Raw genomic sequence first — 17612 nt, forward strand, 5'->3', positions numbered from 1 at the left:
AGCTTACATTAGTAGTGCTGTTTACTCCATGAAATGACAGACATCACTCGTCCGAAACCATGACATCTGAACGCAAAAATAGATTGAAACCGTCCTGACAATCTTGCCCTCTCTCTTTCATTCCTTGGTTCACCGAGATCGCTAGTTATGGTGATGGAGAAGCTACACTTCAGCAGACAGACACTTCTGTCTAGATGGAGGTGTGTTATTTTCTTGCAGGTCTTCATTTTACCATGCTGATGTTTGTGTGGTTTCCATTTTGCACCATTAAATTGTGCTTTGCATTTTGTCATCCAATTCCCATATTTCCCCACAAACAGAACTCCTGAGCTGAACGATCAATAATACAGACGTTGAAGGGTTTTCTCTGTGCTATTGTTAACATCATAAACGTCTTCAGAAGAAATCTATTCCATGGCCGGCTCCCCCATCTTCGTATAATTCGACAATTTGCGACCAAGGTAAAATCTTCAATCACCAATAATTGGACACTATGGGAGAAGTGCACCACTTGTTGCTCCAGTGCGATGCTTTCAGGTTGTTGTTTTCTCAAAGTTAACTTCCAATAGCGCAAGTGAACCCGCCCATTTTTCCCTCTACGACAAGAGTCTCCACCTGAGCTCCATCCGCCACAGGGGTCCCACCGGACCGTCTGAGATCTAATGCTTTCCTTATTCTCGGGCGCAGCAGGGAGAGGGGACAGTGCGAGAATGACCTGCTGAGGTGGAAGTAAAATAAATCTCTTCTGTGTGCACCATACACAAGGGGCTGCGGATAGAGCAGGGTTCAGAGAGACAAGGGCCCGGTACTCCAAAGCTCCCAGCAGACCTGTGGCCCTGGGGGAGGCCACCAGACTGCAGTCACCAGACCCACAGGTCCTCTCTCTCTGCAACCCGACACACGCTGTCACGCGACAGTTCTGGGCCCCTCCACCGGCAACGTCACAACTCTGCCCCCCACCCACCCCTCCAGCCCACCAATGCCACACACCCCTCTCTCTCTCTCTCTCTCTCTTTTTCTCTCTCTCTTTTAGGACACCCGTCGCCCGTTGCAACCCAACCCCTCAACTTTTTTTTTTTTTTTTTTTTTTTTACAGCAGCTGATTCCCACGGTGGCCAGAGAGAAACCGCTCCTGGTTGTAGATGTGGTCCGACAACTGAAAAAAACCCATTGACAACAACAACAATAGCTCAGCATGGACAGGATCCAGAATCTAAACCGTGCGGAGACCTTCTCCTACATCAACCCCTGGATTAGATACTTCCTCTTCTTCTTCAGCTTGTTGTTCTGGGTAAGCTGGCTCTCCCACTTTCCCGAGAGTGATCTATTCCTAGCAGCGCAGAGCACCTGGGTCAGTTAGCGACTCAGAGTCCATGCTGCCGTACGGACCACCGTGCGGTGTTGTTCCAGTGAACGCGTTCATACTGACCGCTCAGTCAACAAATAGAGCAGTCCTCCCATATGCAGTCATTTTCTCGCAAGCAGAGAAAGCTAAAGAAACCGTGTAAATAATTGAGGTACCGGGGCTGCTTAGGGGGGTTTAGGGGAGGGGGGGGACATTAGCCTCTCCGCTGCTGCGTGGCGGCTGATTTACAACCGTAATACCCAGCCTCTGGCCACTGAGGCGTGGCCATTGTTGTGGGAGTTGAGGTCCAGCAGTACTTGTCTCCTAATTTCACTGCTGCAATTTAAAACCAGCACATTTGACCAACCTGTGGGGCGTTTTGCTTGACTACCAATGACTCCTTGTTCAATTGAATGAAAAAATAAACGTCTCCCAAGTGGACCAGTGAAACTTCAAAGCCAGCAAAAACATTGTACTTGCGGAATATGCTGAATATGCTATCCATCGGAATTATGAAGTCAATTAGGAAAGATTGTAAAGTTCATCGATGTGAATCAGTTCATTAGGAGTGGGTGTCAGTACGACGACTGGAACAGGAAGCGGGCGCTGAAGTTTGTCGGCGATAATGCTCTCTCTCTCTCTCACACACGCACACACACGCACACATACACACACACACACACACACACACACACACACACACACACATACACACACACACACACACACACACACACACAGTGCACCCTGTCTTTCGACCCCTTTCCCACTTCAGTAATAACTTTCTGCTGTCGAGGAACAAACCCAAAGCCAGTGATTTGACAAAACTTCCATCTTGTTCCTGCACACCCTGTCTCCCCCACCGCACACGACAGCGATGTACACACACACACACACACACTGCTGGGGGCGGGGGAAGTCAGCACCCGTTGACCCTGGTCGTGTTGTGCTTGTTTAGCAGAGACAGGACCAGAAGCGAACGCTCCATCTATAATCCATTAGGCCCCTTTTGTCCCCCGTCCACAGTTGGCTTTCACCTCTCAGCATCTCTGCCGCCCTCCTATCTCTCTCTCTCTCGCTCGCTCTCTCTCTCTAGTTCTCTCTCTATCTCTCTCTCCCTACTGCCCCCCCTCTCTCTCTCTCACTCACACTGTTTCTCCCTCTTCCCCTCTCGCAGTAAAAATCTCTTTCTCTCTCAAACCCTCTCTCTCATACTCATACTCTCATATTTCTCTCTATCATGCTCTCTGCTAGGAGAGCATTAACTCATCCCCTTGGTTTGTTGTGAAGCCTACAAAACATTGCTGGAATGTTTTCACTGTTTCTCGGCTCCTATCCTGGATGCTGCACTGACTGTGTACACATCAACTGCACATAACACACATGTAAACACATGGGGTACGGGCGTCATTACTCACAATCTCACTCCAACCTCGTCAAAGGAAGGATCCTCAGGACAACAGATTGGATATTCTGAATGAATATGTCCGTCTGTCTGACGTCTGTTTATGTCAGTTCTTTCTCACCTCCTTCCACCTTAATAGATACCGTAGCTTCTATCTTCAAATACATACTACAGCAGTAACTAACAATAAATTAGATTTACTGCAACAGTTACTAATGAACACTGCAACACTTGCTCTTCCACTGCGGGCTCTTTGCTTCACCTGCATCTCCTCTCTGTCTAGAGACCTCATTAGCTTTTCTCTTTGCCTCATCCTTTGCGTGTATTAAGGGAATTGTCAACAGTCTGTTGGTGTTAGATATTGTGCAGGCTTTGCACTTTTGTGGCTGGCTACCGCATTGCCTGGAAGGATGTTCTGAAAAACCGAACGATCACTAAGGCAGGATGAACCGGGCTCAGAGATCCACAAGACCTTTGCTGCAATGGACAAATCCTTGTGCCCTTTGCTTACTCTCTCTCTCTCACTCTCTCTCTCTTTCTCATACTCTCTCTCTTGCTCGCTCTCTTTCTCTCTTTCTCACTCTCTCTCACTTAATTTTTTCTATCAAGAAAATGGATTTTCTGTATCGTTCACAAAGAAAGCCCTTATGTTGCCTTGGTGTAATAATAAAGCAAATCTGAAAAATCATTATTTGAAGTTCAACTTGATAAGGCATGGCAGACAGTCAAAATGACAGGAAGTTTCACTAAGCACAAGATGATAACTCAAAAGCCTCAAAATACGCAATGGACTTTGTTCAAGACTCAATGAAATAATGAAAGAAAAAAAAAAATATATATATATATATATATATATATATATAATACATGAGAATAAAAATTGGGAGAAATGAACTAGTCAAATGAAATTTGGCACTTAAGTCATGATTTAGTTATGGGTGAGGCTATTTGCACCCCTGGTACAATTATCAGTACATGCTATTTGTACCCTGGTGCAATTAGAAGTGAATACTATTTGTACCCTTGTACAATTATCAGTATATGTGTTGCACCCTTGAAAGAACGACTCCATCTTCTTTAGTTTGTCAACTTTATTCTCCCTGGACTGCATATCTTTTAAAGGTTTTCACCAGTTGGACTCTTACACGTTGTCTCTATTCACGTCCACGTTTTTTAACCCGCATTCCGGAACCGCCCCTCATGACGTTCCGGGTCATACGTCTACTTCCGATAAACAAGTTATACAATTTGGATATGGTATATTTCTAGGTCGCAACATATGCACACATAAATGTGTTCTATTAGTACCACTATACTATTTTCACCTGCATTTACCCTGTGCATTTACCCTGGCATATTGATCACACAATGTTATAAAAATAAAAAAGAACTGCTGCAGACTAGGTAACCCTGACAAGAACGTTTTTAAGTGTGGTGATCAGACCCCATGATTGCCTAGGATAGCATTGGGAATAGCTACACTATTTTGCATTGTTAGCCTCCCCAATAGAACACGCAAGTAAAACAGCTTACTTTAATCTTTGACTTTGCTAGATTCAGATGTAATGTGTAAGTATTCTCCAAGTCTTAGGGCTTGTCCTCAGAATATCAGGGAGGCACTGAATTTGAAACTTTATGACACAGGAGGTCTGGCTTTCTGACTAAAAAGCATGACAATAGATGGAATGGATCTGGCAACCTCTTGATTACAGAGTTAGTGTCGCTGCCACAATGGCCACACAATTTTAAGCAGTTTCGCTCATATACAAGTATATGACGCTACAACTGAGAACTTTGTACATAATGTATCTTATTAGAATTCATGACATTTAACAAAACAAATAGGATATATAGAATATATAAAATACATTAACCCCATTCATATAAAGTACACAAATGCGCAAAGTACACGAATGCCCGGGAATTCCCACACATGCGTGATGCCCATACGCATCGCAAAGGGTGTTTTTAGCCCAACTGTGTGGCCAAGGCTATTCATACCAGGGGTACGAATAGACACTCCGTTTAGTTGTTTATCGCAGGGACAACATGTATTTCTTTGTTTCCTCTGCTCTAAAAGGCTCAGTTTGGAAAAAGCTTAAAGAGGCTTAAAGTGGGAATACAAATTGAATTGACACCTCTGGGATTCTTTTTCTGTAAAAGAAAATTATGCTAACATTACCAAAAAAACTGTGCTTGATGTGGCTTAGTGAAATGCATACCAGTTACACGTCATCTTGGGGACATGCTATGATGAGAAATGAGAGTTATGGAAACATTTTTAGATAGCCTCTCAGCTTTGTAAAAAAAAAAAACCACGTTCTGGCTAAAACTAATTTAAAAAAAGATGAAGAAAACCTTAATGCAGTGGAAAAAGTTCCACACCATCCCCTAAGTATTTATCAGGAAGTGTACTCAAGAGGAAGTGTAGTTTAAAATTAAGTGCAATTACAGTTGAAGCTGACTTAATTTGAAGTGTACTTACATTTTAGGTGCACTTAAAATTAATTTATAATAATAATTACATACATAATACATCCAAATTGGGAGTGCCTTTGATATTACTCAAAAACACTCTACGGGGAAGGTTTTAAGGACAGGAAACAGAGACCTAATTGGTGAGTAATATAATAAAGTTGGGCTTTGCGGGCATTCATAAATGCTGAAACTCTTATGAGTCTCTTATGAGCAGTAGCAGTCAAGGGCGTGTCTTTTGTTTCAGCTTTGGAAGGCTTGAAAAAAGATGGAGAGCTCGAGAAGATAGCAAAAAAGGGAATGAAAAAGAGGCAGAAAACGAGAAATTTGAATCATTTTTTTCCCTCCACCTCTAGAATACTTTTTCTGAAATTGGATTTATCTTTCTCATTTAGGTCATTTTCTGCATATTTTAGGTTTTGATGCAGAGCAGCCTAGGCGGGACTGGATCTCAGGTCTCCTGCACTGATAAGCAAGAACTCTCTTCTGAGCCAACAAGCATTGTTGTGGTTGGAGGTTATCATTTACATACAATTCACATGACATCGTTCGATTTCCAAAAGTCATTATGTCAGGTTTCCATGGAGGGCGGCCTCAGCAGAACTTGAACCTAGACACCCAGATCTGAGAACCAACAGATTTCTCCACTGTGCCACTGAGATGCTGGCTGTGATCTGGTCAGAGGTTATAAGAGGAAAAGGCATTATTTCCAAAATTATATTTATACTTTAGGATTCCATGGAGAGCTTCCTCTGCAGGACTTGAAGCCAGGTCTCCAGAGCTTCCTACCAGCTCTCTCTGCCTGACCACCGAGACAAGGACATGAGGTGGTCGGAGGTTATAATTTATGTTAAATGAATGCGCTATCTTGCAACGATATGATCCATCATCCGAGACATGTTTGTCTTTTCTAGGTGACCCATCTCCTTGAATCCTGGAGGGTTGGCAGCCCTACATGTAATTTGTGGAAATGTTTACCAAGTACCTCATAATGATGAATTATTATCTCATAATGATGACTCAAAATAATGACTTGCATATTATGTCCTTATCTAATCATTCTAACATAAATTATAATAAGATAATTTTTTATAATCATAATTAATACTGTAGAGAGAAAGTTTATAGGACTATTTCAAATGTGAATTTTACAAATGGGATGAATTTGCTACGGTTTGCATTTATTTGCCCTAACCATTTGTTGTTTTAGGCATCATGATCCTCTGCATGCTAAACTGGTATCCAAATATATTTAAATTTCACATTAAAATTACATTATTCTCAGGGAGTGTTTTCCCCCATCTTCCCCTATTAGACAACTGTACACTTGAAAGGGTTTAAGGCTTTGGTGTAGTCAGACTATGCAGATGAGGTAGCGCCCATTGAATTGCAAATGGTTTCACCCTAAATACATGATGCACAAACATCCAGGGGTGGACTGGCCATTCAGAGATTTGGGATAATTCCCTTATGGACGCAGCGTCCGGCCAATAGGACCCAGCACCGGGCTAGGTTAGGGTTAGGGGAGGAACCTGCAGAGCCTGCTGGAGTCCGACTGCAGCCGCACCAAAAAGAGCCGAGCGCACGGAGCTCGGCCCTGCAGTGCACATCGTCAACATGTTTTATTTAGGGCAAAGGCATGTGGCTGTGAGGTTTATCTCTTAGGGATTTTGGGATAACAATTCTGCATATTCTACTGCAGATATTTTGCATAGTTAACATTTACTTGCATAATTATGTGATTACTTTTATGGATAAGAATAATTGACATATAGGAAGACATTTGGTACTTTGCGAGGCAATTATACTACTTGAAGCCTTCATCCCTTAACCCAGAGCCTTATGCCTAAGAGGCATGAGAGCTTACCAATGAGCCATCTCAGCTGGCCTCCTCTATGGAGAACTTTACCTTTTTATCCTCTTCAGTGGCCAACACAACATTGTTTTTAGGGGCTTAACATTGTCCTCCATTAAAATCCATAATTACCAGTGCACTTAATTTTGAAGTGCCCTTCAATTTCCTATCTCTTACTCCCACCTTTGTGCTGGGAGTCAAGCACATTGATAAGTAGACTATTAAGTCAGGTCCACATTTCTTTTGTATGCTATGTCATATATTTTCTAAAAATGATGTTAAAATAATAATTACCCATTCATTTAGGTACGATTCTGGCTTATGACGACATTGGGAATCGAAGTTCGAACAATTCTGCTGGGAGTCAAGCACGCTAACCACTAAACCTCTAACCTCTAAAACTTCTTTGTAGGGGGCTATTTTAGGGGCTATTTTAACTGTTTTCACATTTCATTTTCTCTGCAGGTTTTCTCCTTGTTGATTGTCATGATAGGTGTGTATGCCAAGGTGCAGAAAGCAACAGGTATGTACAGTAAGGGACGCACTTGTGTTGCTCATTTTAGATTGGAATTATTATAACTGAATTACAACGTGGAAGATACAATTATACCCGTTTACTCTCTTTGAATGTACAATAGGAATGGATAGTCATTGAGAAGGGATCATCACACTGATGATTTCATCTCAAATGAAATAAGTGTGTTTTGTTGTTTTCAATCAAATGACACAAGAAGGGAGAAAGCAGGGAAACATAGTTGCTTGGTCCATAGCCCTGGTGTAGAGCAGATGGGGGACATCAAGGAGAGAGTTAAAGAGCAAAGGAGTTGCAGGCTTTCTGGTTAAAAGGCAAAGTATTGACAGCAAACAGTACAAAATCAATACCGACAGAGGGAGAGGGAGAGAGGGAGAAAGAGAGGGAGAGGGAGAAAGAGAGAGAGAAAGAAAGAAAGAGCAAAATAGAGGGATAACCAGAGAGAGAAAAAGAGAGAGGGCAAAAGAGAGAGAGAGAGAATAAGAGCGAGATAGAGGGAAAAAACGATAGCAAGAGGGAGAGAGACAGAGTGAGAAAGAGAGCAGTGAAGGGGAAGTGGATAATGCAGCTGGACCTGCGGGACGTCTGTTGATCCGTCTGTTCTTCAGACACCGTGAGGGACACCTTCCTCATCGACCCGGCCATCGTCCTCATCGCGGTTGGGGTGGTCATGTTCTTCATCACCTTCTGCGGCTGCGTTGGGGCTCTGCGGGACAATATCCGTCTCCTGAGAGCGGTAGGCTGGTGTGGCCATAGCAACCCATCGACAGAGGGCACCACCTCTGATGCAGATGCTCTCCTATGATAATTCATTCTTTGTGTCTGAATCAATATCTACGTACGCCCTTTTCCTGTCTCTTCCAGTTCTCCTTCAGTCTGACCCTGGTCTTCCTCACCCAGCTGTCCATAGCAGTCCTGGGGTTCTTTTACTCGGATCAGGTAGGTCTACGATGTATGTGAAGGATCCTACTCATCACAGGATCAGGTAGGCCTAATCTGTATGTTAGGGATCCCACTCATCACAGGATCAGGTAGGTCTACGCCGTATGATAGGGATCCTACTATTCATACTCTTTTTTTATTTTCATGTTCAACGTATCAATGTCTAGTTACATTTGTTATGGGGTGCTTGCTTGTGTGTTTGTGTGTGTGTGTGTGTGTGTGGGGGTCTGTGTGCGTGCGAGAGACACACAAATAATAACAACCTACAAATCAATGACAAAATACTATTATTTTCCTCCAACGGCACCATAATATTCCCCTGTACACCACAGAGAATAACAAATACAACTCCACATAAAAAAAGAACACACGGATAAAACGAATAATACCAATAAATAAATAATAACACAAATGTGATCCGCGGTGAGGCACCTCTGGATCGTCTCTATGGCGCCTCCAGTCCCCCACCGCCCCGCCCCTCCCCTGTGTACTGTCTTCCGTCCCGGCACCTGCTGCTAAACAGAGCAGCCTAACATACCCTCCTGGCATCCTCTCCCCTCCGCGCTAAATGATTAAAACGACGCCACGGCACTTCAAAGTGGAGCCAAGTTGTTCCATTTCCACAGCTATCCCCTTCAAGGATATCCCTGTTGCTCATGACACGTGGGGGCGGGGCATGTCTGAGTGGCAGGAACACACAGGCCTAGGACGGGGGCAACAATGCCGTACATGTTTATATCGACGCGAGGGTCGGACGGGTTGGTGAGGAAAAAGTTTTGCCAGAGAGTGCTTAGGGACTCATTCCCTAAGCACCCATTCCCTAGTTGGTACAACAAATAAAATATTATATTAGTTTTGTAGGGGTTTGAACTTACCACACTTGCATATTCTATCTGTAGTTAGTTTAATGTGGACTAGAAAGGACAACTTGAAAAGCAATTTTATTTTCAAACTTCTTCATGTACACGTGCTTTATTTTCTTTGGTCGTTTCTTTGGTAGCAACAGTAGCAACGCACGCCAGTGTTGCCTATGGTTAGCTTTATTGCTCCCCGTCGCCCTCCATGTTTTAATGTAAAGATTTGAGCCCTGCAAGAGCTAATGGATGTCCTCAACTTAAGAGAAACCCCCAGTGGATACAGCTAATCCCTATCTCACTAGACTGCCTTATGGAACACTGCTGGTCGGAAAAATTCTTTAATTATCGAACTCCATGCTGTGTTAGGAGGAGATAAAAAACTTAATTTGAGGGTTACTTCAACTGACATGGCTGGGGTAAAAAAGAACGGTGGATATTTTTATTCAAAGGTCTCTTGAACAGCGCTTGCAGAAGAGGGTGAGCCCCCACTCGTCCGATAGCTGTAGCTCAAACTTATTTATGATTGGCAGATTCCATCTGCTGTCTCAGGTGTAGTGAATTTATATGACTTCATTATTTAAATCTGGAGAGATGCTTATCTTCTGTAACTCAACATATGACCTAAAATAGCAGTGTGTGTGTGTGTGTGTGTGTGTGTGTGTGTGTGTGTGTGTGTGTGTGTGTGTGTGTGTGTTGAGTGTAGGGGAAGTGTGTACTGTGTGTTTGAATGGTTCTCTTGGGGAAGTGGGGGGTAGGGGGCGTAGGTTGTTTCATTACTCTTTTTAAAGTCAACATTATGAAAGCCATCATGGTGAATCAGGACTCTCCGGCTGTAATCCAGAGTTCGCCTTGTTGAGACACATCCCTCGGGTCCGCTCACTTCGTATTAACATCTTACAATAAGCCCCTCAAACACGTACTGATGGAAACACCCTCTGTTCCCCTTCTGCCACAGACGCGCCATGCTGTGGGGACGTTTGTGAAGAAGGCCATAGTGCACTACAGAGATGACTTGGATCTGCAGAACCTGATGGATTACATCCAGAAAGAGGTGCTCCAGTTTCCTTACCAAGCCAGAAAAATTATTTCATATCTGTTTGTGTGTGTGTGTGTGTGTGTGTGTGTGTGTGTGGTATAGGGCCAAGGATGACCATCCTCCCTCATTTTCAATAGCTGGCAGTGAGATTCATGTCTATGAAAGACACAAAACTTACAGCTATCTGGGTCATAACTTTAATGTAGCAGGTGAATGGCAAGAACAGGTAGGAGACATCTGCAATGAATATCCTGCCAGATTGGACTTGATAGATCAATGCCCTCTGCCGACCTGTATGAAACTTCAGGCAGTTCGGGATATAGCCCTCTCCAAGAACTGAATAATAAGACATACATCAACAACCACAACAAGTATTATTTTCTTGAACAAATCAGAGGGGGGCCTTGGGGTCCCCAACATCGAATGGATTTATACAGCCACCAGGATAAGTAATCTATTACGCATGCTAAATAACGACGACCCGACAGTTCGAGCAATGGCACATGGCTCATTGCTGGACCTACGCAAAGGCAAGATCCCCCTTGCCCCTCATGGAGAACCAGGTTTCCTGGGCTTCAGAAAGAAACCCAGTGGGAAGCTGGACACCAGGGCCACAGGATTTGGAGTGCACTCAGACTGGCCTGATTTGAATGATTTGTGTAATAACAATAACATACAGCTAAATTGGGTGCACAAGCAGGGAACAGGTAAGCGTCAGCGAGGAGTTAATCATGGACTTAAATGTGCATGTTGAAGCTTGACGATTCCAGCAAAAAGCTGGACAGCCGGACATACAGTTATGAAATCCTACAGCACCTTCACTCACAACAATTACAACCAGGTTCACCCAGCAATTACTGGGTGAACCTGGGTAAACTTGCATGCCTACAGTGTGTGGACCCAGCAGTTTCACATTCGGTGCTCCATAATGCAGCTGTTAACGCAGGCATTCTAAAATTTGTAATCAAAGCTAGACTGCAAGCACTCCCCACTCAACATAACATCCCTATGGTTTACAAACTGTCATGAACCATTCTGTTTATTACATAACAATAAACACTTGGAATCAACAGTGCACATATTGAATGGATGCCCTGCATTTAAAGGACTATACATTGCCCGTCACGATCGCATTGTTGACATTACAGCAAATAAACTACGCAAAGTATATGGACTGGTTCATACAATGATTATTCCCTAGAAAGTGTTCTTAGAGACTCTCCAAATACTCCTGACATTGTTGTTGTTGATGATCTTTTAAAAACTATTGTGATTCTGGAAGTGGGTTGCTGCTTCGACATGTATATGGACTGTGCTGCTCTGAAAAAATGTTAAAATTACCAGCCATTAATACATGCTTTGACAGTAGGTGGTTATAGCACAAAACTAATTGGACTCATTCATGGTAGCCTTGGACATGTTCATAAACTCTGTGTTAGAGGATTGCAAATTGCTGGACTCAATAAGAAGAACTCTAAGCAAATAGCCAAATACTGCTCTGTGTCAGCAATCATAGGCAGTCTGACTCTGCATATATGGAGAAGGCGCCGTCATCTCTACCCATAATATAACTATAACTATATATTTATCTCTATTGATTCACTTGGTTGTGGATACTTGCAGTGTTTGTGTTGTTGTGTGAGACATAATAGGCTGTGTGTGTGTACACTGATGTAAGGACCGCAGAGTCGCACACCAGCTTCCGCAAAAGACTCCAGACTCACCTGTCAGAGTTCACCTAGACTGTTCATAGCCTTGTTGTATGTTGTACGTCTTGGTACTTAATGCACACACTTATTGTATGTCCTATTTGGTTATAGTACTTGGTGTAGCATCTTATCCTAGCTATCTTTGTTGCTGCTAAATGCCCTACATTTAGAATGTAAATGTAAATGTATTGCCTATATGGAATACAGGCCATTAAAAATTGTGTTTTTTGTTGTATAAGGGCAATGGGTTAATCTAGCAATCAATATATTGTTTCTCTTTCTTCTGGCAAATGTACTTATTGTAAGTTGCTCTGGATAAAAGTGTCTGCTAAATGCCCTAAATGTAAATGTAAATGTGTATTGTGTGTGTGTGTTTGTGTAGGTTGGCCCCATGTTCCATGTGAGCGTCTATAAATAGCATTGTAGTTCCTGCTTTGAGGCTCTCTTCATGTGCTTTCTCTCTGCATATCTATCCATCTGCATATGTTCTCACAAATGCAATGGTGCTTCCAACAGGGACATCCTCCGTTGGAAACAGCCCCCCCCCCCCCATTAATGTACAGAACACTGTGCAACATGTCTCTTAATGTATACTTCCTCTCCTTTGATCCTTGTGTAATATTCATTTGTTTGTGTGTGTGTCTTTGTGTGTGTGTGTGTGTGTGTGTTTGTGTGTGTGTGTTAGTTTAAATGCTGCGGGTGGAACGACTATACCGACTGGTCGTGGAACCTCTACTTCAACTGTACAGAGGGAAACCCGAGCACGGAGCGCTGCGCCGTACCCTTCTCCTGCTGCACCCCCATCCCGGGAGAGGTGGGTGGGTGGGTGGGGTGGGGTCGCTAGTACGGACAACCAGTACACACAACAATGTACACACACACACACACACACACACACACACACACACACACACACACACACACAAACCGCATAGTAGAGTCTAGGGTCCTGACCTGTGTATCGCCGATGAATGCTGGAAGACTCTTTGGAAAACCTTGACTATTTCACAAGCGCACGACGTGTTGATCTCGCTCTGGGCTCATATCGACTTTATACCCTCTTGGACAGAGAGGGCAGATCACAGGGCGACCTTTCTGTACTACTGGCAGCACTGATGGTATGTGTCGTAGGTGCGGCGAGGGTAATTGGCCATGACATGAGCGGAGGCCATGTTCTGACCTATGGACTGTAACTCTTACGGTTGAGACGTGAAATGTTGTAATATAACACAAAATGTATAGATGCCGTGATTGTATTGGGCGATGATGAATTGGATTGTGGAAATGGGCTGGCTGAATAACATAACATATATCGTATACGGTAGCTGGCACTGATATTTGAGAATTTAAAACAAATATATATATATATACATTGTGGTCAGCAGAACAGCTCAATTTCTTACTCTGAAGCAATAGGCATAAAAAAGGCTTCTGAAAAACCAAGTAATTGTAAGTAATTGTCTGATTTAAGACCCAACCGAGCCCACAATTTACTGCCACCCATAAAACCGATGTGATCTCTCTGCCTGATGCTTGATGAAAGGAAAGTGCTACAAGATGAGTATTTCCTGTGCAGGAAAAACTTCATCCCTCACACCCCACGCCCACTGGCGCTTTCTTTGCTCGCAGGCCGTCATCAACACCATGTGTGGCTTCGGCGTCCAGGCGCAGAACTCCTTGGAGGCCGATAAGTCCATCTACCCCGTGGGCTGTGCAGACAGAGCCGTGGTGTGGATCGAATCCCATCTGCTGCTGGTGGGAGCTCTTACCCTGGGTCTCGCCCTCCCCCAGGTAACTCCACATCCCAGCTCGGAAACCCGACTCCATTGAGTGAGGTCAAGCTTCACAGTTGGTGTGTCACAAACGTCCAACATTCAAAGCAAAACCTGAAGGTTTCTTGTTTTAAAAACCGTAAGATGAGGAATAGAACACGAAGGACAGAGAGCCCTGAATGAATACATGAGTTAGCCGTGAAATAATACCAATAGGACTACATGTGTAGACACCGTGGAAATCAACCGCAAGCATGAAGCGTGGCATAAAATATGTACATTTAGGATGTCAAGGATGGAGTACAAATCCCCTGTTGGAAGCATGATGCAACATCACTGGCTGAAAGTTTGGAGGGTTAAGATCGTTCTGTTAAAGAATGCATGAGTCTGAGAGTATCTGGAAGAGTGGACGTAACGCTGGGTTCAGATTGGTTCAAAGCAAGTTTGGATGAATTTGAACCCCGTTGAGACCCGTTGGACAGTCTGAAGTGAAACAGAGGCCTGTCTACATTGCAGTAGTGATCCGAGCCATTGAGAGACTAATGAAAACATGATGGATCGGAGGCACATGGGATGCGGTTGTTGTTCTCAGTGGAAGACAAAAGGTGCGTTTGGGATAAGTTTGACCTTTCCTACAAAAGTTAATTTCTTGTGTGTGTGTGAGAACAGGACATGCAGGGGCTCTATCTGCAGGGTCTGGATGATGTTGGTGTCTGCTGATCAAATGCAGGCCTTGTTTTCTTGAAACATCCTAGCCTTCTTTGATGGTTGGCTTTAAAATATAAGATGATTTATCAGATCTGAAATGGGAGCCCCGAAGGAATCCAAATTAAATTGATGATGATAATGTTCCCAGTCTGGTTAATAAAATTCAGGCAGGCTTTCAAAATATCTGAAAGAGCTCTTTCTACTCGTTAAAAACATATGAACAGAGATCATAAGCCATCAAGGTGGTTTGTTGGTGATGAATAGCAGTATAATTGGTATTTACAAAACCGTCTATTTTTTTATAGAGGTTTTTCAATTATTCATAACATTCATAAACAGACACGGTAACACAAAAACAGGAACAAAGGGACAAAACATAAAGAGGAAATAGAAAAAGCTGCCGACCCAGATGTGAGGTATCATTTACTAGCATGTTTACTAATAACAGTAATTTCCAACAGACACATTGTAAATCCATAAAAAAAAAAATCGAATTAAGAGCAGGTTTCACATATTGTGGTGTTACTGCTTTGCATTATTCACGTTCTTTTGGTCCCCAAATGCTGGGAAATCTGCTCCCTGTGTTGATTTGATTAAATGTTGTTGTTCCATCCGAACAGCATCTTCTTTTAAATGATGTGCAGAGTCAGTTTCCATTCTCAAGAATGAGCTTTTTGGCCCACGCCATACCCAGACACAAGCCCAAAGTCTCCTCCCAGCGTCAAAGATGGTTAAGGTCAGGCTGAATGTCTTTGTTGTAGGCGACAGCTACTCTTATGCTACTATTGCTTCTATCTACTACCCAGTTCACCAATGGATTTTTTAGCTTTAACTGCCTGTCTAACTGAGAACCCCTCAGTAGCCCTTGATGATGTAGTTTGCAGTTGGTAAGACCGACACATGGCCCATACCGAGATTCACACCCGATTTGTCTCTGGAGCCATCGACCTATCGACGGGCCCTGTGGCCTTAGCACTCAGCTGACACACAGTGTCAGCCAGCCCAGTGAGATACCGCAAGCGTCTGTCAGTACCGACCTGCCCCTTGCCTCCCAGCTCCATGGTCAGACTAGGCCCTCGGCAGTGACTCGGTACCACTGTTCAGGAAAACACAGCAGAATCTCTTCAGGAGCGGAATTTATGAGAGAAAGCTGTTTGAGATTCGAGTCCTACTAAAACATTATTGAATTTTTTACAGAGACATTCGATGAGGGACAATGTGTTATAACGCCTGCAACATTTTGCAAGCACGTTCACGTTCACGTTGCACGTTGCGTGCATGTGTTCATCATTAATTAATTCTGTCTCATCCACTCCCAGAGCAAACAGTTGGTGTAATAGCTCGCTCTGTGCTTGTACTATCTTGTATTTGCAAGTCATCGATTCACTTTTGATGGCCAGTGAGGGCAGCAGGGAGCTGAATATGTGTGTGCGCTGTTACCGAGCACTACCTCCAAGGAGTCTCCTGCTCTTCCCGTGCAGCTTGAGGCTGTTATGAAATGCAGTCATCCTTCATCATATCCTGCTGATTGGAACCCCTAGAATACTGATGGGAGAGAGAGAAAGAGCCGGTAAATTACCCATGAGTCCCGTCAAAACAATCGCGCTACAATTGCAATCGCTTTGATGTTGAGTAAATCGGATGGGGAGGCTCTTCACATCTTCTATTGCTTCATCATCAACTTTACGTGGAAACGGAAATACACTCTTCACAAGAATGTAAAGAGAATGGAGTTCTCATTAATCAGACATTCAGCTTCAGGTTCCATTTTCCGAGCAACCTCTGATTTAAAATGTTGTCAAGGTTTGAGAAATAAACACATTTACTATAAATGTGGTGCTCTCTTGTGACAAATTTCATTTTGTACATTTCGGATAGGCCTCTGGTATCTGTGTGGAAACCAAACCAACAGTAATATATAATAAAACAATTGATAACTTATGTGAATTCCTGCTCTGAATAGAAGCCAATCATTCTTGCACCCCTAGAATAACTAGGCATGCTTTATAGGTTCACAATACTTCGGCAATACCAAATCACACTTTAATACACCAAAAATAAGACAATATGACACCCCATAATTTGATATGGTAAATATAAACATAATTAATATTTTGCATTACTATTGTATTACTGTATTACTATTGTATTTTTATTGTACTTATGATTGCATTTATGTTTTCGTTATGCAAGATTTGCAGCCCAACCTGAGCGATCCCATTCCAAACAAGATACTTGATTCTTAGTACAAACCATTGATCTGTGTGTTGATGTGCCGTGCCGTCTCCCCACCCTCAGATCGCGGGCATCGTGCTGTCCCAGATCCTGATCACCCAGATCCAGGACGAGATCGGCGCGGTGTTGTGAGGCCCCGCCCCCGGACACGGGGGAGGAAGCGGGATGAAAGGAGGAGCGCAGACCTGACAGCAACCGGTGACATCTGTAGAGGAAGTCTTGTTTTCCCCCATCACCCCAACCGCTAACCGCTCTCAAGTATGATCTCTCCTTGTTTATTGTGCTGTAGCCGTGGGGACACCGGAGGGTACTTCATCCCACAGTGGGAAGAAGCTACAACCGTGAGTCCACAGAGCGGGAGGTGAAAACTGTGGACTTAATTGGATTGGATCGATTGGTATTCATTGTATTCATAACTTTTTTTTTTACCTGGGAAGTATTTAATTGATCATGTGATTTATTTGGGCGACACACATTTGGTGTTTTAAGAAATGTTTTTTAAAAATACTGTGTTTTTTGGGGTTAATAACATCCTAGGATTAAAGTGGACGCAGTAGAGGTACATTTCTTTTTGTCAGAGCATTTCAATTTATTGATTGTGGAACTCCAACAAATATAATTAAAAAAATGCTTCTAAAATAAATGTCCTACCGTAGCTTTAAGAGGTATTAAAAGTGCAATGGGCAACATGTTTTTTTTTTTATTACATATTTGGCTGCATAGACCAGCTGTCAACCAGCA

General features: G+C 43.2%; 1 protein-coding gene across 2 annotated transcripts; it reads left to right on the forward strand.

The window, feature by feature from the left end:
* The first annotated feature begins 1159 nt into the window (after positions 1 to 1159).
* tspan33b (tetraspanin 33b) lies at positions 1160 to 17327 on the forward strand. Of its 2 annotated transcripts, none has more exons than XM_084476873.1 (8): positions 1160 to 1291; positions 7546 to 7603; positions 8221 to 8348; positions 8477 to 8551; positions 10367 to 10462; positions 12842 to 12970; positions 13786 to 13947; positions 16935 to 17327. In XM_084476873.1, exons 1-8 carry the CDS (start codon positions 1196 to 1198, stop codon positions 17001 to 17003), a joined length of 813 nt encoding a protein of 270 aa, XP_084332999.1. In that variant the 5' UTR covers positions 1160 to 1195; the 3' UTR covers positions 17004 to 17327. The 2 variants fall into 2 exon arrangements, with proteins under 2 accessions (XP_084332999.1, XP_084333000.1); XM_084476874.1 differs by lacking the exon at positions 16935 to 17327 and adding an exon at positions 14426 to 14514.
* Positions 17328 to 17612: the final 285 nt, after the last annotated feature.

Source organism: Micromesistius poutassou (assembly GCF_964030765.1).
Source record: "Micromesistius poutassou genome assembly, chromosome: 13".
In the NCBI taxonomy this organism is placed as follows: Eukaryota; Metazoa; Chordata; class Actinopteri; order Gadiformes; family Gadidae; genus Micromesistius; species Micromesistius poutassou.

What these genes read in the sequence shown, in the direction of transcription:
- tspan33b (XM_084476873.1), top strand. Translation starts at nt 1,196, where the DNA reads ATGGACAGGATCCAGAATCTAAACCGTGCGGAGACCTTCTCCTACATC. An exon ending in GGTTCTTTTACTCGGATCAG is followed by an intron (nt 8,552 to 10,366) that starts GTAGGTCTACGA and finishes CTTCTGCCACAG; the next exon opens with ACGCGCCATGCTGTGGGGAC. An exon ending in GCACCCCCATCCCGGGAGAG is followed by an intron (nt 12,971 to 13,785) that starts GTGGGTGGGTGG and finishes CTTTGCTCGCAG; the next exon opens with GCCGTCATCAACACCATGTG.